The sequence below is a fragment of the Protomyctophum parallelum genome (genome assembly GCF_964188405.1).
Source record: "Protomyctophum parallelum genome assembly, chromosome: 8".
NCBI classification, from domain to species: domain Eukaryota; kingdom Metazoa; phylum Chordata; class Actinopteri; order Myctophiformes; family Myctophidae; genus Protomyctophum; species Protomyctophum parallelum.
Window position 1 is genome coordinate 39341159 of NC_139703.1, and position 26500 is coordinate 39367658.

Sequence of the window (26500 nt, forward strand, 5' to 3'; positions counted from 1 at the left end):
ACATGGACGACAGGCAGGAAGCCATGCGACAGTTCCTCGCCTACGGCCGCGTTCTGACCAATCAGGAGATGGAGGCTCAGGCCGAGGGCGGGATTCCGGAGAACGCCCCGCCCACACTGGACGGCTTCAGGGAGCAGGTGGACAGGTGGGTTGCATTAACCCGTCCGTTGAGCCCTGAGACCAGATTCTACAAATGTTTTCTGAATCATGACAGTTTTCAGAATATCCTATGTTTGTATGTCAGTGGTTCTCAAACTATGTCCTGTCAAGAATCCCCAGAATTATCTGTATTTGGCCGCCAACCCCCATCTGAAAATACCTCCCAGATGCACATTTTTACCAGCTGCAAGCTGGTCAATATTAGCTTGTGAAAGTCCCGACAGGAGATCATTTTCTGCTGAGCCTGCTCTGTCACCACTGGTTGCCAAGCCTGCATATTTCCAGCCTAACGTGGATTCATTCACAGTTGCTTGCCTGGTTTGGTTTTTGGAGGCTGCTTAGCTTATTTCTGTCACGACAGTTCCCACCACTGGCAACAACCCATAACATCCCATCGTCTGCACGGCATGGCTAGTTGAGCAGTTCTGATTGGCTGCCTCGTCTCCAGCCATGTTGCCTCAGAATTCTTTAGGGTCACTAATTTGAGCATAACAGCGGAGCGCAGCAAAAAAGTGGCATAACGTCAGCAGCAGACCAGCAGACCCACAGATAATAATAATGCAGCTGGTAATTAATTGATTTAATCAATTTGGGCTTGTTTAGTTAAAACGTTAAAACGTGTGAAAGAATATAATAAATTCAAAGATTTGCACACATTTTCATGATATTTGAAAAAGTAAATGTCCACATTTCCATGGGGACATTTCCATGCAATTATTCTACATTGTTTATTGTGTAGACCTCTTGTGAATTAACTTAAGTAATGCAGATGTTTAATAATCCAATGACCAATTTTAATAATCCAATGACCAATAATTTAACTCTTGAGAGTGTAAAATGAAACCAAATGGACCTGTAAGTGCCCATACTGTAAGGTCTGTAAAGGTCCAAATGGTTACGAACTCTCCATCATTTACAGTAGCTGGGGACCGCTTGGAACCCCCTCAAGGACCACTGATGGTCCCCGGACCACTTGTTTAGAACCACTGATCTATGTGAAGCGCTTTGGATAAAAGCGCTCTATAAAATGCAGCATTTACCATGTGTTAGAGCGGATTCGGATAGACAACGCTTTCTGTAGTTTCAGGTCATTTATTAATCAACATAAATATGAACAGCCCGACTTTCGATGAAATAAAATAAAAGGGATTCATAGAAGGCTTATTCTGTTCGTATACAATGTTCTATGTGGTTGAAAATGTTTTGCCCTGCCGCTCTGGTTTCCGTTTGGATCACAGAGTGACACACATTAACATAACGATCAGATGATCATCGTATCAATAATAGCAGCAATAGCAAACAAAATGAACCCAACAAAAATTTCATCATATCATTTCATATTTCATCAGGCATAATTCATAGAATAATAATCATAAATCATGAAGCAAGTATACAAATGGCTTCAACACCATGTGTACCATAATATAGCTTTGAGAAGCAGTGGTCTGTGGTGTGAATATTGACCATTGTTGTTTTTTATTTTAGTTTTAGTCGTAGTCTCTTGAAAAGGTTTCAGTTAGTTTTAGTCACATTTTAGTCACCTGGAATGTCATAAGATGTCATAAGATTTTAGTCAAATAAATCTACAGTTGATTTAGTCGACTAAAATGTATTTTGGCGGGCCTTCATGCCGTCGTAATGGCTGATTTTACACTTGCTGAAAATAGCCGATTACTGGATACTGGATCTCTTGTCCACTAGTCCCTTCCTAACATTTTAGTCTAGTTTTTATTTTTTGACGAAATTGTCAGTATATTTAGTCTTGGTTTTAGTCATCATAGCTTAGTTTTCATTTAGTTTCCATTTAGTTTTCGTCAGTGGAAAAAGGTAGTCGACGAACATTTTTCATCTTAGTTTTAGTCGACGAAAACAACACTGATATTGACCCCGTCATGCAGGTACGGACAGATCCTGGAGGAGGTGCAGGCTGTGGAGGTGCTGCAGGTGTTCGGAGGGTGGATGAGAGTGGACGGCCGCGCCTTCAAGAGCGCCCTGCTCAACACCGTCCAGAGATGGAGCTACATGTTCAAACAGCACCTGGTGGACCACGTCACCAACAGGTACAGCACGGTGGTGGCTTGGTCACTGAACACAGTGGTACACTTAACACTTAACCCATTTAGGCCTGAAAAAATGTCTTCTAAATCCTGACAGTTTTCTGAAATACCTATGTTTCTAGGCCTATATCACTCAATATTTCATGTCAAGGACGCCAGAAATGAGCCGTAATTCTCCGAACCCCCATCTGAAAGTATGTTGTTCCAGGGACCTCCCCAGAAGCAAAGATTTGAGTTAAAAACGTTTGTTCTGAAAAAAAGAAATCCACAATTGAGGCACATTTTCACGATTTTTCAAAAATAGCAGACCTACAAGCTCGTAGCGCGCAACCAGCGCGCAGATCGGTCCTTATCGGGTCGAGACCCCAAACAAATACTTGAAATACAAGCCCTTAACACCACCACATTTACAGTACAACATAAATGATACACAACCAACAGACAACTAATTTAACATTTGGCCCAGACCGGCCCACCAGAGGGTTGGCCCACCGGGCATCTATGCCTGGTACTTCCTGTGGCCAAACCAGGCGTGATTATGGAAATTCTTTCAACATGGAAACGATTGACAATAATTATGCATAATTGCGATTATCTCAAATAACTGTGATTATTAGGCGATAATAATTGTGACAGGCCTAAGGATCAGAACCAGCCTTATTAAAAGCCAATTCTCATCAGGTCTCAAACTGTGCTCTGGTGCTCAGACCTTTTCATGTCAAGGACCCCCAGAATTATCTGTATGTGGTCGCTGACCCCCATCTGAAAATATGTTGTTCCAAGGACCACCCAGAAGCAAATATTTGAGCTAAAAACGTTCACTGTGAAATAATATATGTTCAAAGATTTGTACTCATTTTCATGATTTTTCAAAAATAGCAGATCTACAAGGTCAAGTCTAAAGAGCTTGTAGATCTGCTATTTTTCAACGGCTAAAGTTTAAAATAATGGTTAAAAGTGGTTTGAAGCTATGAGGCGACACAGATGCCGCCCTCGGGTCTAAATGGGTTAAAAGCATAGGTTAAAAGCCCATTCTAACCGTTGGTTGGTCTCCCATGATGCAGTCTGTCGGACCTGGAGGCGTTCATCGCGTCAGCCGAGCAGGGTCTGGACCCCCGGGGGGTGGAGGAGGGCGACTACGCTGGCCTGGTGGGCGTCATGGCTCAGCTGCTGGCCGTCAAGGAGAGGCAGAGTGCCACGGACGCCATGTTTGAGCCTCTGCAGCAGACCATCGCTCTGCTGAGGAGCTACGAGCAGGAGCTGCCTGACCTGGTGCACAGACAGCTGGAGGTGAACACTGGCTGATTTATTTATTGATTTGTTGATTTGTTTGATCCTAGGGTTTTTGTATATAATTTGTAATGCTATACCACAGTCGGCAACACTCTGAAAACACTTAAAGAAAATATTGTATTGTGCATGGGTTTGAGCTGACAGACCCGTTTGATGTCAATCAATCAATTAAGTCACCTTAATTCAAGTGGCATATGCCAAAATATATATATATTATTTTTTAGTTTTCTTTTTAGACATGGCCAAAGCATTTACGGGGGTCCCGACTCCCCAGCCAAAAAACATTGAGAACCCTGAGCTATATGCTGATGGATTGCGCTCTCTCTCTCTCTCTCTCTCTCTCTCTCTCTGTCTCCCTCTCTCTCCAGGAGTTGCCAGATAAGTGGACCAGCGTGAAGAAGCAGGCGGTGTCGGTCAAACAGCAGGTGGCGCCGCTGAAGGCCAGCGAGGTGTCCAGCCTGCGCAGGAAGTGCGCCTCGTTTGACGTGGAGCAGCACGCCTTCAGGGAACACTTCAGGAGACACGCCCCCTTCAGGTAGGAGAAAAAAGGGTTATTGTCATGATTTGTCACAACAGTTGGATATGTCCGAGGCTTAAATGTCTTTAACTCATTTTCACCTGAGATCAGATTCTAAAAATGTCTGTTTGAAAATAACAGTTCTGAAAAAGTTATGTTTCTATGTCTGTCGTTCTTTGATTTAAAAAAAATAGCAGACCTACAAGACCTACGAGCTTGTAGATCTGCTATTATTCAATAGCTAAAGCATAACATAATGGTAACACCAAAATGGGTTCTCTCCCAAAATGGGTTAAATAAATAATTTTTGAAACGTCCATGGGAACAAATTAATGAGGAATTATCTTCCGGGCCGCTCGTCGTCATGAAAGGTGGCGGGAATAATTTAGCACGGAATAATTAATTAACGTTAATTAATTCACGCTTGTTTGTGGTTCCAGGTTCGACTGTGACAGGGCCTACCAGACGCTGGACGCGTCCCAGCGGCAGATCCAGGACAAGCTGGCGGTCATGTCCTCTCTGGTGGACAGCGGCAGCCTGTTTGAGGTTACCGTGCCCGAGTACAGGCAGCTGAGACAGTGCAGGTGAGCCTCGCCACCATGGTGGCTTAACACTTTCCCTCCCGTTCACGAGTTCCACGAGTCCAGGCTCCGCCCGTGCTTCCCTCTTCCTGGCTGCGTGTTGATGTGACGAAGCAGGCGCTGTGGGTCAAACAGCAAGTGGCGCCACTAAAGTTTCAACTTCAAAGCCACACATATGCTGTGTAGTTTTGTGAGGCTGTCCTCTGGGACATGATCATACCACAACATGATCATTGGTTTTGTTTTGTGTGCAGGCGTGAGGCTGTCCTTCTGAAGGACCTCTGGGACATGATCAGTGTGGTGAAGTCGTCCGTCTCCTGCTGGAACCAGACCTCGTGGAGACACATCAACGTGGAGGACATGGAGCTGGAGCTCAAACGCTTTGCTAAGGACATCCGGGCCTTGGATAAGGAGGTAAGCAGTGTTGATTTCCCGATACTATGACGACCTTTTTTTACGGACGAAAACTTCATGGAAACTAAATGAAAACTAACCTATGATTGATGACTAAAACTAAGACTAAATTGGCAATTTCGTCAACAAATAAAAAAACTAGAGTAAAATGTTAGGAAGGGACCAGTGGACAAGAGATCCAGTATAAGTAAATGACACAAGTCATTTTACACTTGGTTACATGCTGAAAATCTACAAGCTCACTCCTCCTAGCCATGGCGACATGCTTTGACAGGAGCTTTCTCCACTGGTTGTTGGAGACATTGCATCTAGCAGTGTTCACGCCACAAAGCTCAAGGACTGTCATTCATCCAATCATTCAGTTTAGACATAGTGTACGCCTGACTGAGTAGCTGCAGGTCATTGATAGGCTCTTTGAATGTATTTTCTCATAGCCTGTATCTGCTTAATAATAATAATAATAATAATAATAATAATAATAATAATAATAAACTTTATTTGTATAGCACCTTTCATACATAAATGCAGCTCAAAGTGCTTCACAGGGCAGGACACAAAAATATAATACAATAAAACACAAGTAGTTAAAATGATAGAACAATGGCAAAGAACAAAATTGAATATAAGAACATGAAATAAATAAAAACAAATAACACCACATGCAGCAATCAGTCAGGGCAGGGTAGGAACGTGCATAGTAAAACTCAACTAAAAGCAAGAGTGAAGAGGTGAGTCTTGGGTTGAGATTTAAAAATGTCTACAGAGGGTGCGTGTCTGAGCTTGAATGGAAGTTTATTCCAGGCTGTTGGGCAAAAAGCAAAAAGCTGCCTCACCATATTTTTTTGTGCACATTCTTTTAGGCACTTCAAGTAGGCCAGCATTGGAGGACCTGAGGGGCGGTTAGGGACATATCTAGGTAGGCAGTCACGGAGGTACGGAGGTGCGAGACCATTGAGAGCTTTATAGACAAGTAAAATAATTTTAAAATCAATCCTAAAAACAACCGGAAGCCAGTGCAGTGATGCCAAAACTAATAAGTAATATGTTCTCTCATCTTAGTTCTAGTTAAAACTCTAGCTGCTGCATTTTGGACAAGTTGTAATCTGTCAGTCATTTTCTTAGGCAGTCCTGAAAAGAGTGCATTGCAGTAGTCAAGCCGAGAAAAAACAAAGGCGTGGATTAGCGTTTTTGCATCATCCAAGGACAAATAGGGTCTGATTCGTGCAATATTTCTAAGGTGAAAAAAGGCAATTTTGGTAACATGATTAATGTGTGAATTAAAATTCAATTCAGAATCAATAATAACCCCCAGGTTCTTTACTGTACTGTTACTTTCTACAGTCAGGTTGCCAAGTCTGCTTATTATTGATTATTTCTGCTCGCTAGAACCGATTATGAGAACTTCTGTCTTATCCTCATTTAGCTTGAGAAAGTTCTCACTCATCCAACATTTGATGCTAGACAGACAGGTCAACAGCGGGTCTAAAGCACAGGGATCATCTGGGGCCACAGAAAGATATAGTTGGGTATCATCAGCATAGAAATTAAAATTGACTCCGTGATTGGTAATGAGTTCGCCCAATGGCAGAATGTACAAGGAGAACAGCAGAGGACCAAGAATCGAGCCCTGTGGAACACCAGAACTGATGTCGTGTTTGTCTGAGTCAAACTCGGCTAGATTGTCAAAGTATCATCTGTTTGATAGGTAGGAGGAGAACCTGGACAGGGCCGTACCAGACAGGCCTATCCAGTGCTCCAGACGCCGTATTAAAATTGAATGATCAATCGTGTCAAATGCAGCTGTTAAATCTAGAAGTAAGAGAACGGATACATGTTTCTTGTCAGCAGACACCCTAAGATCATTCATTACTTTTACAAGTGCTGTTTCTGTTTCTGTGCTGTGATTTTTCCTAAAGCCAGATTGGAATTTGCTGTTCTGTAGAAATACATCCAATTGATGAGAGATGCATTTTTCTAAAACCTTGCCCAGAAAGGGTAGATTTGAAATGGGTCGATAGTTACCCAAAACAGAGGGATCAAGATTGTGTTTCTTGAGTAGGGGCCTAACTACGGCAGTCTTCAGTGAGTCTGGGAAGACGCCTGATTGTAGAGAGCTGTTTACAATTTTTAGGATATCTCCAATCACACTGTCTAAGACCTATTTGAGAAAGGTGGTGGGAATTGTATCCAATGAACAGGAGGAAGATGTCATCTGTGATATGGTTTTGCGGAGTTCGCAAAGCTTAAGCTTAATAAGGCCTGGACAGTTTTGGACATGGACTCCCAGTCACTGCTCTCTGTCCTCCTGGTGATGTAGGTGAGAGCGTGGGAGGCCTTCACAGGTCTGGACAGCATGGTAAAGAACCTCCTCACGTCTCTGCGGGCCGTGGCCGAGCTCCAGAACCCGTCCATACGGGACCGCCACTGGCATGAGCTGATGGCCGCTACCGGAGTCCGCTTCACCATGGACCAGGTTCTTATACATCCATTCAACATGTTAATAGTAAATACATCCATTCACAAGGGGCAAACCCTGTTTGCTGGAATTTGAGCTCACTTCCCAGATAGATAGATAGATAGATAGATAGATAGATAGATAGATAGATAGATAGATAGATATAGATGTTGTAGGGACATAAAAGGCATAAAGGTTATGTTGCTTCTGAACAGGACACCATTAGATTATACTAAAGGTGTATATCTTGTGAACAGGACACCATTAGATTATACTAAAGGTGTATATCTCGTGAACAGGACACCATTAGATTATATTAAAGGTGTATCTTGTGAACAGGACACCATTAGATTATATTAAAGGTGTATCTTGTGAACAGGACACCATTAGATTATATTAAAGGTGTATCTTGTGAACAGGACACCATTAGACTATATTAAAGGTGTATATCTTGTGAACAGGACACCATTAGATTATATTAAAGGTGTATCTTGTGAACAGGACACCATTAGATTATATTAAAGGTGTATCTTGTGAACAGGACACCATTAGATTATATTAAAGGTGTATATCTTGTGAACAGGACACCATTAGATTAAAGGTGTATCTCGTGAACAGGACACCATTAGATTATATTAAAGGTGTATCTCGTGAACAGGACACCATTAGATTATATTAAAGGTGTATCTTGTGAACAGGACACCATTAGACTATATTAAAGGTGTATATCTTGTGAACAGGACACCATTAGATTATATTAAAGGTGTATCTTGTGAACAGGACACCATTAGACTATATTAAAGGTGTATATCTTGTGAACAGGACACCATTAGATTAAAGGTGTATCTCGTGAACAGGACACCATTAGATTATATTAAAGGTGTATCTTCTGAACAGGACACCATTAGATTATATTAAAGGTGTATCTTCTGAACAGGACACCATTAGATTATATTAAAGGTGTATCTCGTGAACAGGACACCATTAGATTATATTAAAGGTGTATCTTGTGAACAGGACACCATTAGATTATATTAAAGGTGTATCTTGTGAACAGGGCACCATTAGATTATATTAAAGGTGTATCTTGTGAACAGGACACCACGCTGGCCGACCTGCTGCAGTTGAACCTGCACTGCTTCGAGGACGAGGTGAGAGGCATCGTGGACAAGGCTGTCAAAGAGATGAGCATGGAGAGAGTCCTGTCTGAACTGCACTCCACATGGACAGGTATTAACGTTAACAACTGCACTCTACATGGACAGGTATTAACGTTAACAACTACACTCCACATGGACAGGTATTAACGTTAACAACTATACACTCTACATGGACAGGTATTAACGTTAACAACTACACTCTACATGGACAGGTATTAATGTTAACAACTACACTCTACATGGACAGGTATTAATGTTAACAACTATACACTCTACATGGACAGGTATTAATGTTAACAACTACACTCTACATGGACAGGTATTAACGTTAACAACTACACTCTACATGGACAGGTATTAATGTTAACAACTACACTCTACATGGACAGGTATTAATGTTAACAACTACACTCTACATGGACAGGTATTAATGTTAACAACTACACTCTACATGGACAGGTATTAACGTTAACAACTACACTCCACATGGACAGGTATTAACGTTAACAACTATACACTCTACATGGACAGGTATTAACGTTAACAACTACACTCTACATGGACAGGTATTAATGTTAACAACTACACTCTACATGGACAGGTATTAATGTTAACAACTACACTCTACATGGACAGGTATTAATGTTAACAACTACACTCTACATGGACAGGTATTAACGTTAACAACTACACTCCACATGGACAGGTATTAACGTTAACAACTATACACTCTACATGGACAGGTATTAACGTTAACAACTACACTCTACATGGACAGGTATTAATGTTAACAACTACACTCTACATGGACAGGTATTAATGTTAACAACTATACACTCTACATGGACAGGTATTAATGTTAACAACTACACTCTACATGGACAGGTATTAACGTTAACAACTACACTCTACATGGACAGGTATTAATGTTAACAACTACACTCTACATGGACAGGTATTAATGTTAACAACTACACTCTACATGGACAGGTATTAATGTTAACAACTACACTCTACATGGACAGGTATTAACGTTAACAACTACACTCCACATGGACAGGTATTAACGTTAACAACTATACACTCTACATGGACAGGTATTAACGTTAACAACTACACTCTACATGGACAGGTATTAATGTTAACAACTACACTCTACATGGACAGGTATTAATGTTAACAACTACACTCTACATGGACAGGTATTAATGTTAACAACTACACTCTACATGGACAGGTATTAACGTTAACAACTACACTCTACATGGACAGGTATTAACGTTAACAACTACACTCTACATGGACAGGTATTAATGTTAACAACTACACTCTACATGGACAGGTATTAATGTTAACAACTACACTCTACATGGACAGGTATTAATGTTAACAACTACACTCTACATGGACAGGTATTAACGTTAACAACTACACTCTACATGGACAGGTATTAATGTTAACAACTACACTCTACATGGACAGGTATTAACGTTAACAACTACACTCTACATGGACAGGTATTAACGTTAACAACTGCACTCTACATGGACAGGTATGAAATGAAAAATATAAATCATATTTGAACTGGCCACCCACCCCCATAATACTAATTAACTCAGGACCCCTGAAATAATCATATTAAAACTGGGGACCCCCCATAATAATCACAATTGAACTGGTGACCCCCCCATAATAATCTCAATTGAACTGTGGACCCCCCATAATACTCATATTTTAACTGTACTGACAAGTGAAGTGCTCTCATCATCTTACACGTGCTACAAACACAAACACGTGCACTGCTCAAACACACGCAGCTGTGCATAGGAAGGGCTACATGCAGTAACAATGTAACGTAAACGTAATGTAACGACGTCATCCCGCCAGGCATGCAGTTCCAGTACGACGCTCACCACCGCAGCCAGGTGGCGCTGCTGCGCTGCGACGAGGAGCTGATGGAGACGCTGGAGGACAACCAGGTGGCGCTGCAGAACCTCATGTCCTCCAAGCACGTGGCCCACTTCCTGGACCAGGTGTCGTCTTGGCAACGCAGGCTGTCGGCGGCCGACGCCGTCATCCAGGTGTGGATGGAGGTTCAGCGCAGCTGGACGCACCTGGAGAGCATCTTCATCGGCTCCGACGACATCCGCTCGCAGCTGCCTGAGGCACGCACGCACACACGCACGCATGCACGCACGCACGCACGCACGCACGCACGCACGCACGCACGCACGCACGCACGCACGCACGCACGCACACACCCACACAAGCCCTTACTGGCTCCCCACATAAGTTCTTATTGGCCCCCCACATCCCCACATAAGCCCACCCACATTTGTGGACTGAAAAATTAATAAATAAAATTGAGGGAAACGGCACTTTGAGGCAAAAGGGCAGGGGCCCTTTTGCCTCAAAGGGCCCCCCCCCTCTGGATGTGCCTGTGGCTCAACGCTATGATTTCCTCTCTCAGGACTCAAAGCGGTTCGAGGGGATCGACAGTGACTTCAAGGAGCTGGCGGCCGCGGCCCATGGAACCCCCAACGTGCTGGAGGCCACCAATAAACCAGGCCTGTTCGGTCGACTGGAGGACCTACAGAACAGGTAATACACTTTACACTTTACAATGGTTCATTCATTCATACATTGGGAGGTGAAGCGGCGTCCATCACTTCCCACATTCACACACCAATGGGGACGAGCTCACACCAACCAACTCATTGGAGGCAATGTGGGGTTCAGTGTCTTTCCCAAGGACACTTCGACATATGGACAGGAGGAGGAGCCGGGATTCGAATACCTCCTGAGCCACAGCCACCCGAACACGTATACACACGAATGCCAGGCTACTCTACTGGCCACTCTACCCCTAAGCCACTCCCGCCCCCCTATAATGCTACACTGTTCTGTCTCTTCCCCCATGCCCAGGCTGTCTCTGTGTGAGAAGGCTCTGGCAGAGTATCTGGACACCAAGCGTCTGGCCTTCCCCAGGTTCTACTTCATCTCGTCAGCTGACCTGCTGGACATTCTGTCCAACGGAACCAACCCTCATCAGGTCAGAGGGCACAGCTGGACCCCTATACACTCATTATCACAGTGGTTCTCAACCCTTTTCATGTCAATGCAGAAGAGAAACATATGTGACTAAATTTGACTGAGGGACTATTTATTATTATGAATTTTCGTTTTTTCATGTCATGTCAGGGAATCATAGCTTCAAATTGACATATTGGTCCACCAGTTTTGGAGATATGGCTTATAGAGTATTGTCTTGCAGAAAACAACGAGTTGAGAAAACAGGCTTGAAAGGTTCACTTCTGTGGTCTCTAACATTACACCTAGCTATATGTTTAAGCATTTATTTCATATTTACATGTCAATTTCTGACACTTATTTCAGACATGCTCTAGTATGTGAAGAGTCTGCCTGTGCTATAAACTCATAAAAAAAATAAAAAAAGTTTTTCTCCTCTGGTGAAAAGCTGGAATTTGCGCGATGGCAGTCTCTCAGTCAAATTTGGTCACATATTGCCATTCAGAATCATCTGTCCAAGCTGTTTGACAACATATTGTGTGTGTGTGTGTGTACAGGTTTAGAATCATCTGTCCAAGCTGTTTGACAACATTTATTGTGTGTGTGTGTACAGGTTCAGAATCATCTGTCCAAGCTTTTTGACAACATATTGTGTGTGTGTACAGGTTCAGAATCATCTGTCCAAGCAGTTTGACAACATATTGTGTGTGTGTGTGTGTACAGGTTCAGAATCATCTGTCCAAGCTGTTTGACAACATATTGTGTGTGTGTACAGGTTCAGAATCATCTGTCCAAGCTGTTTGACAACATATTGTGTGTGTACAGGTTCAGAATCATCTGTCCAAGCTGTTTGACAACATGGCTAAGATGCAGTTTGAAACGGACACTGAAGGCAATCCTACCAAAACTAGCCTCGGCATGTACAGTAAAGAGGACGAGTACGTCACCTTCGACCAGCCCTGTGACTGCACTGGACAGGTAAATATATAATAGGAATAATAAATTATATAATTATATACATATGCTTATCGGTGTTGCGACGATGAGGGGGTACTTGGAAAGATTTCTCCCCTCCAAGGGGTATACCTACCTGGGCCAAAAAAGTTCAGAACCCCTGCTGTGGGTTCTGTGTTTTTAGGTGGAGGTGTTTTTAAGGTGTGGGTGCTGTGTTTTTAGGTGGAGGTGTTTTTAAGGTGTGGGTACTGTGTTTTTTGGTGGAGGTGTTTTTAAGGTGTGGGTTCTGTGTCTTTAGGTGGAGGTGTTTTTAAGGTGTGGGTGCTGTGTTTTAGGTGGAGGTGTTTTTAAGGTGTGGGTGCTGTGTTTTAGGTGGAGGTGTTTTTAAGGTGTGGGTGCTGTGTTTTAGGTGGAGGTGTTTTTAAGGTGTGGGTACTGTGTTTTTAGGTGGAGGTGTTTTTAAGGTGTGGGTGCTGTGTTTTTAGGTGGAGGTGTTTTTAAGGTGTGGGTTCTGTGTCTTTAGGTGGAGGTGTTTTTAAGGTGTGGGTGCTGTGTTTTAGGTGGAGGTGTTTTTAAGGTGTGGGTGCTGTGTTTTAGGTGGAGGTGTTTTTAAGGTGTGGGTGCTGTGTTTTAGGTGGAGGTGTTTTTAAGGTGTGGGTTCTGTGTCTTTAGGTGGAGGTGTTTTTAAGGTGTGGGTGCTGTGTTTTAGGTGGAGGTGTTTTTAAGGTGTGGGTGCTGTGTTTTAGGTGGAGGTGTTTTTAAGGTGTGGGTTCTGTGTCTTTAGGTGGAGGTGTTTTTAAGGTGTGGGTGCTGTGTTTCTAGGTGGAGGTGTTTTTAAGGTGTGGGTTCTGTGTCTTTAGGTGGAGGTGTTTTTAAGGTGTGGGTGCTGTGTTTCTAGGTGGAGGTGTTTTTAAGGTGTGGGTGCTGTGTTTTTAGGTGGAGGTGTTTTTAAGGTGTGGGTTCTGTGTCTTTAGGTGGAGGTGTTTTTAAGGTGTGGGTGCTGTGTTTCTAGGTGGAGGTGTTTTTAAGGTGTGGGTGCTGTGTTTCTAGGTGGAGGTGTTTTTAAGGTGTGGGTTCTGTGTCTTTAGGTGGAGGTGTTTTTAAGGTGTGGGTGCTGTGTTTCTAGGTGGAGGTGTTTTTAAGGTGTGGGTGCTGTGTTTTTAGGTGGAGGTGTTTTTAAGGTGTGGGTTCTGTGTTTCTAGGTGGAGGTGTTTTTAAGGTGTGGGTTCTGTGTTTCTAGGTGGAGGTGTTTTTAAGGTGTGGGTGCTGTGTTTTAGGTGGAGGTGTTTTTAAGGTGTGGGTGCTGTGTTTTAGGTGGATGTGTTTTTAAGGTGTGGGTACTGTGTTTTTAGGTGGAGGTGTTTTTAAGGTGTGGGTTCTGTGTTTTTAGGTGGAGGTGTTTTTAAGGTGTGGGTTCTGTGTCTTTAGGTGGAGGTGTTTTTAAGGTGTGGGTTCTGTGTCTTTAGGTGGAGGTGTTTTTAAGGTGTGGGTTCTGTGTTTTTAGGTGGAGGTGTGGTTGAACCGGGTCCTGGACAGCATGCGGTCGACGGTGCGTCATCAGATGAGCGAGGCAGTGACCACGTATGAGGACAAACCCAGAGAGCAGTGGCTGTTCGACTACCCGGCTCAGGTAACCACCGCCCTTGATATCTATTTATAGGTTATATTATGCACTGTATATATTATATATTTATTAAACAACTCAGGTAACCTTGCTTTGTTGTACTGTATCATAGTGAAAATTTGCTCAGTTTGTCGGCGAAAACCCCTTTCGCAGTATCGTTTCCAGAATGTAAAGGAAACGATACTTGCAGATGAACCGAGCTACAGATTATAACCTTTGGATAGGCATGTAACATTTTTAGATTGGCGTGAAACAACTGCTGACAAAGCTTATGAATATTACGGAAGCAGTACTGTGCATGCGGACAGGGGTTGACTGGACAAACATTTTTATTTAAGCCTGATTTAAGCAATTGTTGTGAGCTTGTAGATCTGCTATTTTCAGCAAGTGTAAAATCAGTCATGACGACGGCATCAAGGCCCACCGAAATACATTTTAGTCGACTAAATTAACTGTAGATTTAGTCGACTAAAATCTTATGATATTTAGTCGAACAAAACTAGACTGACAATAAAACATTCCCGGTGACTATAAAACTTGACTAAAAACTCAATTTAAACTATATTCAAGAGACTTGAATTTAAAAAATGTTGCTGTCAAAATCAACACCGCCTCAGGTGGCGCTGACCTGCACCCAGATCTGGTGGACCTACGACGTGGGCGTGGCCTTCGGCCGCCTGGAGGAGGGGCTAGAGAACGCCATGAAGGACTACCACAGGAAGCAGGTGGCCCAGCTCAACACGCTCATCTCCATGCTGATTGGCCAGCTGTCGCCGGGCGACCGCCAGAAGGTCATGACCCTCTGCACCATCGACGTGCACGCCCGTGACGTGGTGTCAAAGGTCATCAGCCAGAAGGTACGACCACTACACACACACGCATGCATGCATGCACGCACGCACGCACGCACGCACGCACGCACACACACACACACACGCAGTAACACGACCACACACGCACACAATAACACAACCACACACACAATAACATGAGCACACACCAACATGTACACACAAACACAACCACGCACACACGCCAACAACATGTACACTAATCACATTGACAAGTTGTACCATGGTACCGGTTATAGGGTCGCAACAGTCGATATAGAACTAATCAATTGAATCAGATTATTGATCTTCTTTTTTATATTCTACTGCTGATAGGTTCTTGGAATACATTTTCCATCCATTTGATGTATTTCCTCGTGTTTTCTTGCTTACTGTAAATCGCTCTGGATTAAGAGTGCTCCGCTAAATGCCTAAATTGTAATCAAAATACAATGTTGACAAGCTGGATACCCATGGTACCGGTTAGGGCTGCAAACAGTCAATTGAACTAATCAATTTAATCAATAACCAAAATGACACATATTTACTTTATTTTTGCCTTTTAACCTTAAAAACACCTCCACCAGGGCAGCGGTGGCCGAACGGTTTGCGGAGCGGTCTTGATATCGGAAGGTCGCTAGTTCGTATCCCAGGACCGGCACGTTAAAATTACCACCGCTGAAGTCCCCTTGGACAAGGCATTGAACCCCTACCATGAAATGTTCTATGAGCAGGGCCTGGCTGTAAACAAGTTCTTGAGCTTAGTCCAGTTACCCTGGGTAAACATAGTACCTTTCCTTTCCTTTTTTCGTCATCCAACCTGGCCATCCATTCGTCACACTGTCTGCCACTAGGTGGAGCACTCCCAGGCGTTCGTGTGGCTGTCTCAGCTGAGACACCGTTGGGACGAGAAGGAGAGGCACTGCTACGCCAACATCTGTGACGCCCAGTTCCTCTACTCCTACGAATACCTGGGGAACACCCCTCGACTGGTCATCACTCCTCTGACCGATAGGTACGTAGGTCCATTATACCTGGGGAGCACTCCTCTGACCGATAGGTACTTATAGGTCCATTATACCTGGGGAGCACTCCTCTGACCGATAGGTACGTAGGTCCATTATACCTGGGGAGCACTCCTCTGACCGATAGGTACGTAGGTCCATTATACCTGGGGAGCACTCCTCTGACCGATAGGTACGTAGGTCCATTATACCTGGGGAACACCCCTCTGACCGATAGGTACGTATAGGTCCATTATACCTGGGGAGCACTCCTCTGACCGATAGGTACTTATAGGTCCATTATACCTGGGGAGCACTCCTCTGACCGATAGGTACTTATAGGTCCATTATACCTGGGGAGCACTCCTCTGACCGATAGGTACTTATAGGTCCATTATACCTGGGGAACACCCCTCTGACCGATAGGTACGTAGGTCCATTATACCTGGGGAGCACTCCTCTGACCGATAGGTACGTAGGTCCATTATACCTGGGGAGCACTCCTCTGACCGATAGGTACTTATAGGTCCATTATACCTGGGGAGCACTCCTCTGACCGATAGGTACTTATAGGTCCATTATACCTGGGGAGCACTCCTCTGACCGATAGGTACGTAGGTCCATTATACCTGGGGAACACTCCTCTGACCGATAGGTACGTAGGTCCATTATACCTGGGGAACACTCCTCTGACCGATAGGTACTTATAGGTCCATTATACCTGGGGAGCACTCCTCTGACCGATAGGTACTTATAGGTCCATTATACCTGGGGAGCACTCCTCTGACCGATAGGTACTTATAGGTCCATTATACCTGGGGAGCACTCCTCTGACCGATAGGTACTTATAGGTCCATTATACCTGGGGAGCACTCCTCTGACCGATAGGTACTTATAGGTCCATTATACCTGGGGAGCACTCCTCTGACCGATAGGTACGTAGGTCCATTATACCTGGGGAACACTCCTCTGACCGATAGGTACGTAGGTCCATTATACCTGGGGAACACTCCTCTGACCGATAGGTACTTATAGGTCCATTATACCTGGGGAACACTCCTCTGACCGATAGGTACTTATAGGTCCATTATACCTGGGGAGCACTCCTCTGACCGATAGGTACTTATAGGTCCATTATACCTGGGGAGCACTCCTCTGACCGATAGGTACTTATAGGTCCATTATACCTGGGGAACACCCCTCTGACCGATAGGTACGTAGGTCCATTATACCTGGGGAGCACTCCTCTGACCGATAGGTACGTAGGTCCATTATACCTGGGGAACACTCCTCTGACCGATAGGTACTTATAGGTCCATTATACCTGGGGAACACTCCTCTGACCGATAGGTACGTATAGGTCCATTATACCTGGGGAACACCCCTCTGACCGATAGGTACGTAGGTCCATTATACCTGGGGAACACTCCTCTGACCGATAGGTACTTATAGGTCCATTATACCTGGGGAACACTCCTCTGACCGATAGGTACTTATAGGTCCATTATACCTGGGGAGCACTCCTCTGACCGATAGGTACGTAGGTCCATTATACCTGGGGAACACTCCTCTGACCGATAGGTACGTAGGTCCATTATACCTGGGGAACACTCCTCTGACCGATAGGTACTTATAGGTCCATTATACCTGGGGAGCACTCCTCTGACCGATAGGTACGTAGGTCCATTATACCTGGGGAACACTCCTCTGACCGATAGGTACTTATAGGTCCATTATACCTGGGGAACACTCCTCTGACCGATAGGTACTTATAGGTCCATTATACCTGGGGAACACTCCTCTGACCGATAGGTACTTATAGGTCCATTATACCTGGGGAACACTCCTCTGACCGATAGGTACTTATAGGTCCATTATACCTGGGGAGCACTCCTCTGACCGATAGGTACTTATAGGTCCATTATACCTGGGGAACACTCCTCTGACCGATAGGTACGTAGGTCCATTATACCTGGGGAACACTCCTCTGACCGATAGGTACGTAGGTCCATTATACCTGGGGAACACTCCTCTGACCGATAGGTACGTAGGTCCATTATACCTGGGGAACACTCCTCTGACCGATAGGTACGTAGGTCCATTATACCTGGGGAACACTCCTCTGACCGATAGGTACGTAGGTCCATTATACCTGGGGAACACTCCTCTGACCGATAGGTACTTATAGGTCCATTATACCTGGGGAGCACTCCTCTGACCGATAGGTACTTATAGGTCCATTATACCTGGGGAGCACTCCTCTGACCGATAGGTACTTATAGGTCCATTATACCTGGGGAGCACTCCTCTGACCGATAGGTACTTATAGGTCCATTATACCTGGGGAGCACTCCTCTGACCGATAGGTACTTATAGGTCCATTATACCTGGGGAACACTCCTCTGACCGATAGGTACGTAGGTCCATTATACCTGGGGAACACTCCTCTGACCGATAGGTACGTAGGTCCATTATACCTGGGGAACACCCCTCTGACCGATAGGTACGTAGGTCCATTATACCTGGTGAACACTCCTCTGACCGATAGGTACGTAGGTCCATTATACCTGGGGAACACCCCTCTGACCGATAGGTACGTATAGGTCCATTATACCTGGGGAGCACTCCTCTGACCGATAGGTACGTAGGTCCATTATACCTGGGGAACACTCCTCTGACCGATAGGTACTTATAGGTCCATTATACCTGGGGAGCACTCCTCTGACCGATAGGTACGTATAGGTCCATTATACCTGGGGAGCACTCCTCTGACCGATAGGTACGTAGGTCCATTATACCTGGGGAACACTCCTCTGACCGATAGGTACGTATAGGTCCATTATACCTGGGGAACACTCCTCTGACCGATAGGTACGTAGGTCCATTATACCTGGGGAACACTCCTCTGACCGATAGGTACTTATAGGTCCATTATACCTGGGGAACACTCCTCTGAACCGATAGGTACGTATAGGTCCATTATACCTGGGGAACACTCCTCTGAACCGATAGGTACGTATAGGTCCATTATACCTGGGGAACACTCCTCTGACCGATAGGTACTTATAGGTCCATTATACCTGGTCATCACTCCTCTGACCGATAGGTACTTATAGGTCCATTATACCTGGTCATCACTCCTCTGAACCGATAGGTACGTATAGGTCCATTATACCTGGTCATCACTCCTCTGACCGATAGGTACTTATAGGTCCATTATACCTGGTCATCACTCCTCTGACCGATAGGTACTTATAGGTCCATTATACCTGGGGAACACTCCTCTGACCGATAGGTACGTAGGTCCATTATACCTGGGGAACAAAGGCAGTAGAATAAAGTGGTACCAAGAAAAAGGTGGTAACGCATGGGAGCCAGGGGAGTACCACCAGTGACACTATCAAGTGCACGCCACTGTAGGTCCATTATACCCGGGGAACACCCCTCGACTGGTCATTACTCCTCTGAGAGATAGGTTTGTCCATTAGTGTGTGGAGATGCTGCATCACGCTGACCCAGTCTCTCCACCTGACCGTGTGTGTGTGTGTGTGTGTGTGTGTGTGTGTGTGTGTGTGTGTGTGTGTGTGCGTGCATGTGTAGATGTTACATCACGCTGACCCAGTCTCTCCACCTCACCATGTCCGGAGCTCCGGCCGGGCCAGCCGGCACCGGGAAGACGGAGACCACCAAGGACCTGGGCCGGGCCCTCGGCATCATGGTCTATGTGTTCAACTGCTCCGAGCAGATGGACTACAAGGTACTCTCCCTATGCATCATGGTCTATGTGTTCAACTGCTCCGAGCAGATGGACTACAAGGTACTCTCCCTATGCATCATGGTCTATGTGTTCAACTGCTCCGAGCAGATGGACTACAAGGTACTCTCCCTATGCATCATGGTCTATGTAGTCAACTGCTCCGAGCAGATGGACTACAAGGTACTCTCCCTATGCATCATGGTCTATGTGTTCAACTGCTCCGAGCAGATGGACTACAAGGTACTCTCCCTATGCATCATGGTCTATGTAGTCAACTGCTCCGAGCAGATGGACTACAAGGTACTCTCCCTATGCATCATGGTCTATGTGTTCAACTGCTCCGAGCAGATGGACTACAAGGTACTCTCCCTATGCATCATGGTCTATGTAGTCAACTGCTCCGAGCAGATGGACTACAAGGTACTCTCCCTATGCATCATGGTCTATGTGTTAAACTGCTCCAAGCAGATGGACTACAAGGTCTCTCTCTCTCTCTCTCTCTCTCTCTCTCTCTCTCTCTCTCTCTCTCAGTCCTGTGGTAACATAATGTATCTCTCTCTCTCTCTCTCTCTCTCTCTCTCTCTCTCTCTCTCTCTCTCTCTCTCTCTCTCTCTCTCTCAGTCGTGTGGTAACATAATGTCTCTCTCTCTCTCAGTCCTGTGGTAACATCTACAAGGGTCTTGCTCAGACTGGTGCCTGGGGCTGCTTTGATGAGTTCAACAGGATCTCCGTGGAGGTCCTTTCTGTGGTCGCTGTTCAGGTACGACATGATGAGATGACACAATGACATCATGTCTGTGGTGGATGTTAAGGTACAATTCCTGAACAGAAATGACTCAGAGATGCGTCAGTTCTCTGAGTATAGCCTCTATATACTTTAGACTTTAGAGTCTGTAGCATTCAGGATGTGTAGTTCCAGTCCAGGCTCTATATACTGTAGCATTCAGGAGGTGTACTCTATATGACATTCAGAGCATTCACGCAAGACTACATCTCCCATGACGCATTGGGGGTTACGGGGGGAGACAACAGACGTCTCTTTCTAAATACTAAAGGTTTTGTGCCGTCGTTGCAGGTGAAGAGCATCCAGGACGCCGTGCGGGACAGGAAGCAGAGGTTCAACTTCCTGGGCGAGGAGGTCAGCCTGGTTCCCTCAGTGGGGATCTTCATCACCATGAACCCGGGATACGCAGGACGCACTGAGCTGCCCGAGAACCTCAAAGCTCTGTTCAGGTCAGTGTAACCCTGGATACGCCGGACGCACCGAGCTGCCCGAGAACCTGAAGGCTCTGTTCAGGTCAGGATCATCTATCTTGGCCTGGAAACCAGACCAATCTGCCGCAGGAAAAAAAAAATATATATATCACACCCGTGTGAAGTGAGGGTCGCCGCCGCTAATATATTAAAGTCTAACTCGTGTTGATTAGGTGATGTAATGGTGCTGTACAGTAAAACAAAAGGTGACAAAACAAACATTTAATTATCTTTATTGTTAATGGCATTTCATGTTTGTGTGACGTACATTTTCCCTTCATTGTCAATGGCGTTTTTAAAACAAACATTGAACTAAAAACAAACATTAAACCTGTACAGTTTAGGGCCTTGGTTCCGCTACTCCTTGATTTGAATTACATTTCACTCACCCCAGAATTGTGGGTGACCAATCAGAGCCGATTGAAAGTGGGTCATTTTTTAGCTGTGATGTTTGAATCTGTTTGTAACGGCGCCTTCAAAATGAATCCTCCACACCGAAGTTCCAGACTAATATAATATCTACGCATTGATATTAGTCTGACCATGCCAGGCTAGGACCATCTATTGCATCGACTGCAGGAGTTCTCAAACAATGGGTCGGGATCCAATGGTCAGGTTACGGATACATTTTTATGGCCCGCAAGTGGCTCTTACAAACCATGTGCCATGGTACCTCTTCTTATTGGTTGTTACAGACCATGATGGCACATGGTAACTCTCTCCTCCGATTGGCTCTTACATGCCACTCTCTCTCTTCTGATTGGCTCTTACAGACCGTGTGCCATGGTGGTCCCAGACTTCGAGCTGATCTGTGAGATCATGCTGGTGGCCGAAGGTTTCCTGGACGCACGCCTCCTGGCCAGGAAGTTCATCACCCTCTACACGCTGTGTAAAGAACTGCTGTCTAAACAGGTACTATAATAATACTACTACTATTACTACCATCAGTACTATTACTACTACTATTACTACCACCCTAACCCTCTACACGCTGTGTAAAGAACTGCTGTCTAAACAGGTAGTAATTGTGGGCCTGAGTAGCGAGTCAACTATTGTTATTGTACTTATGACTGAGTTTCTCTTGTGTTTTAGGACCTCTATGACCCTTTTGTCTTGTGTGCAGTTAAAGGACCTCTATGACTACATTTCTCCTGTGTTTTAAAACTGTTTGTCTAGTTGTATTTAGGACACTCTGGCTGTTTGTTTCCTTGTTTTAGGACATAGACTAAGTTCTGTGTCTCAAGACATCTATGACTATAAAGGGCCTTTCAAACGTGAAGCGATATAACGCGTCTATACTTCATTTTCAATGAGACCTGTGTTTTTGCGTGGAGCACTGCATGGGGAGCAGTCGTGGTGCGACAACGCAAGCGTATTTACGTGAGCGCGGTCCCGTGAATTTGTTGCGCGCGTGCTTGTTTTTCGTGCACACGCCCGCGACTCACCAGACCTGGATACTGTTTAGCTTCTTTTTTATTTACGCTTGCGTTGTTGCGCCACCTCTTGAGCAGACCTGGAGGAGACCTGTCGTTGATCCCAACAACGCCTGCGTTCCTCGCTTCCTGTTTGAAAGGCCCTTAAGTCTGTCTTGTGTTTTTAGGACCTCTATGACTAAGTTTGTCCTGTGTTGTAGGATCTCTTTTTTTCCTGTGTTTTAGGACCACTATGACTAAGTCTGTCCTGTGATTTTAGGACCACTATGACTAAGTCTGTCCTGTGTTTTTAGGACCACTATGACTAATTTTGTCCTGTTCTTTTAGGACCACTATGACTAAGTTTGTCCTGTGTTTTAGGACCTCTATGACTAAGTCTGTCCTGTGTTTTAGGACCTCTATGACTAAGTCTGTCCTGTGTTTTAGGTGTTTTAGGTGTCCTGTGTTTTAGGACCTCTATGATTAAGTCTGTCCTGTGTTTTAGGTGTTTTAGGTGTCCTGTGTTTTAGGACCTCTATGACTAAGTCTGTCCTGTGTTTTTAGGACCTCTATGACTAAGTCTGTCCTGTGTTTTAGGACCTCTATGACTAAATCTGTCCTGTGTTTTAGGACCTCTATGACTAAATCTGTCCTGTGTTTTAGGACCTCTATGACTAAATCTGTCCTGTGTTTTAGGACCACTATGACTAAGTCTGTCCTGTGTTTTAGGACCTCTATGACTAAGTCTGTCCTGTGTTTTAGGACCTCTATGATTAAGTCTGTCCTGTGTTTTAGGTGTTTTAGGTGTCCTGTGTTTTAGGACCTCTATGATTAAGTCTGTCCTGTGTTTTAGGTGTTTTAGGTGTCCTGTGTTTTAGGACCTCTATGACTAAGTCTGTCCTGTGTTTTAGGACCTCTATGACTAAGTCTGTCCTGTGTTTTTAGGACCTCTATGACTAAGTCTGTCCTGTGTTTTAGGACCACTATGACTAAGTCTGTCCTGTGTTTTAGGACCTCTATGACTAAGTCTGTCCTGTGTTTTAGGACCTCTATGATTAAGTCTGTCCTGTGTTTTAGGTGTTTTAGGTGTCCTGTGTTTTAGGACCTCTATGATTAAGTCTGTCCTGTGTTTTAGGTGTTTTAGGTGTCCTGTGTTTTAGGACCTCTATGACTAAGTCTGTCCTGTGTTTTTAGGACCTCTATGACTAAGTCTGTCCTGTGTTTTAGGACCTCTATGACTAAATCTGTCCTGTGTTTTAGGACCTCTATGACTAAATCTGTCCTGTGTTTTAGGACCTCTATGACTAAATCTGTCCTGTGTTTTAGGACCACTATGACTAAGTCTGTCCTGTGTTTTAGGACCTCTATGACTAAGTCTGTCCTGTGTTTTAGGACCTCTATGATTAAGTCTGTCCTGTGTTTTAGGTGTTTTAGGTGTCCTGTGTTTTAGGACCTCTATGATTAAGTCTGTCCTGTGTTTTAGGTGTTTTAGGTGTCCTGTGTTTTAGGACCTCTATGACTAAGTCTGTCCTGTGTTTTTAGGACCTCTATGACTAAGTCTGTCCTGTGTTTTAGGACCTCTATGACTAAATCTGTCCTGTGTTTTAGGACCTCTATGACTAAATCTGTCCTGTGTTTTAGGACCTCTATGACTAAATCTGTCCTGTGTTTTAGGACCACTATGACTAAGTCTGTCCTGTGTTTTAGGACCTCTATGACTAAGTCTGTCCTGTGTTTTAGGACCTCTATGATTAAGTCTGTCCTGTGTTTTAGGTGTTTTAGGTGTCCTGTGTTTTAGGACCTCTATGATTAAGTCTGTCCTGTGTTTTAGGTGTTTTAGGTGTCCTGTGTTTTAGGACCTCTATGACTAAGTCTGTCCTGTGTTTTAGGACCTCTATGACTAAGTCTGTCCTGTGTTTTTAGGACCTCTATGACTAAGTCTGTCCTGTGTTTTAGGACCTCTATGACTAAATCTGTCCTGTGTTTTAGGACCTCTATGACTAAGTCTGTCCTGTGTTTTAGGACCTCTATGACTAAGTCTGTCCTGTGTTTTAGGACCTCTATGACTAAGTTTGTCCTGTGTTTTTAGGACCTCTATGACTAAGTCTGTCCTGTGTTTTAGGACCTCTATGACTAAGTTTGTCCTGTGTTTTTAGGACCTCTATGACTAAATCTGTCCTGTGTTTTAGGACCTCTATGACTAAGTCTGTCCTGTGTTTTAGGACCTCTATGACTAAGTCTGTCCTGTGTTTTAGGACCTCTATGACTAAGTTTGTCCTGTGTTTTTAGGACCTCTATGACTAAGTCTGTCCTGTGTTTTAGGACCTCTATGACTAAGTCTGTCCTGTGTTTTTAGGACCTCTATGACTAAGTCTGTCCTGTGTTTTTAGGACCTCTATGACTAAGTCTGTCCTGTGTTTTTAGGACCTCTATGACTAAGTCTGTCCTGTGTTTTAGGACCTCTATGACTAAGTTTGTCCTGTTCTTTTAGGACCTCTATGACTAAGTCTGTCCTGTGTTTTTAGGACCTCTATGACTAAGTCTGTCCTGTGTTTTAGGACCTCTATGACTAAGTCTGTCCTGTGTTTTAGGACCTCTATGACTAAGTCTGTCCTGTGTTTTAGGACCACTATGACTAAGTCTGTCCTGTGTTTTAGGACCTCTATGACTAAGTTTGTCCTGTGTTTTTAGGACCTCTATGACTAAGTTTGTCCTGTTCTTTTAGGACCACTATGACTAAGTTTGTCCTGTTCTTTTAGGACCACTATGACTAAGTCTGTCCTGTGTTTTAGGACCTCTATGACTAAGTTTGTCCTGTTCTTTTAGGACCACTATGACTAAGTTTGTCCTGTTCTTTTAGGACCACTATGACTAAGTCTGTCCTGTGTTTTAGGACCTCTATGACTAAGTTTGTCCTGTTCTTTTAGGACCACTATGACTAAGTTTGTCCTGTTCTTTTAGGACCACTATGACTAAGTCTGTCCTGTGTTTTTAGGACCTCTATGACTAAGTTTGTCCTGTTCTTTTAGGACCACTATGACTGGGGTCTGCGGGCCATCAAGTCGGTCCTGGTGGTGGCGGGCTCGCTGAAGAGGGGAGACCCGGAACGCGCGGAGGACCAGGTTCTGATGCGCGCCCTGAGAGACTTCAACGTCCCCAAGATCGCCACGGACGACATGCCCGTGTTCATGGGGCTGATCGGAGACCTGTTCCCCGCCCTGGACGTGCCCCGCAAGAGAGACATGGACTTTGAGGCGCACGTCAAGGAGTCTGTGCTGGACCTGAAGCTGCAAGCAGAGGACAACTTTATACTCAAGGTCTGAACTAGAGATGTACAGTATAACAATTCCTTTTTTGCACATATTTTGGGTGCTCATATCCCAGCGTTTGCGCATTTGTTTACATGGCTGTCATGTTGGATGTTGGCAGCGCAGGTTGATATGAGCAGGTGCTCTGAGCCTTTGAGTAGACAGCGGTCCGTTATTGAGCTCAGCAGTCATTATTCTCGTTAATTTCTATTGATAACGAGCACCTTATCGATCAGGCTTATCGAGCTAGGTTCTTATCAAGCCCACTATCAAGAATTTTCTATTATTTTGTGGAAAGACGGGAGACAATAAATTCTGAACATAACCAGTATCTTTTACTAGGGCGTTCAAATGCAGTACCCGACAATGCAGTAACCGACAGAAGTCAATTGACCTTTTTTTCCAATAAAATTATATTAACCCATTCTGACCTGAGATCAGATTCATACAAGGTTTCCGCCGGACACACACTGGTCTGATGAACCCATTCTGACCGGAGATCAGATTCTAAAAATGTCAGTCGCTCTTCGATTTTTTAACAATAGCAGATCTACAAGCTCGTATCGCGCCACCGAGTGGCGCGATACGAGCTTGTAGATCTGCTATTTTTAAATAGCTAAAGCATAACATGATGCCAACACCAAAATGGGTGCCCGGTCAGAATGGGTTAAAGAAACTGTTAACTTATATG

General features: G+C 44.5%; 1 protein-coding gene across 1 annotated transcript in view; it reads left to right on the plus strand.

The window, feature by feature from the left end:
- The window catches only part of dnah9 (dynein, axonemal, heavy chain 9), a 104544-nt gene that overhangs the window by 16169 nt on the left and 61875 nt on the right, over positions 1-26500 (plus strand). The window contains exons 18-37 of the mRNA XM_083771154.1: positions 1-145; positions 2058-2219; positions 3281-3506; positions 3878-4044; positions 4467-4610; positions 4862-5021; positions 7339-7494; positions 8574-8706; positions 10524-10801; positions 11107-11237; positions 11562-11688; positions 12492-12644; positions 14125-14250; positions 14862-15101; positions 15929-16089; positions 19679-19835; positions 20491-20595; positions 20911-21068; positions 21863-22001; positions 25531-25818. The exon at positions 1-145 is cut by the window's left edge and continues 121 nt beyond it. Of these exons, the coding sequence (XP_083627280.1) occupies positions 1-145; positions 2058-2219; positions 3281-3506; positions 3878-4044; positions 4467-4610; positions 4862-5021; positions 7339-7494; positions 8574-8706; positions 10524-10801; positions 11107-11237; positions 11562-11688; positions 12492-12644; positions 14125-14250; positions 14862-15101; positions 15929-16089; positions 19679-19835; positions 20491-20595; positions 20911-21068; positions 21863-22001; positions 25531-25818 (3356 nt within the window). The remainder of the gene's footprint in view (positions 146-2057; positions 2220-3280; positions 3507-3877; positions 4045-4466; positions 4611-4861; positions 5022-7338; positions 7495-8573; positions 8707-10523; positions 10802-11106; positions 11238-11561; positions 11689-12491; positions 12645-14124; positions 14251-14861; positions 15102-15928; positions 16090-19678; positions 19836-20490; positions 20596-20910; positions 21069-21862; positions 22002-25530; positions 25819-26500) is intronic.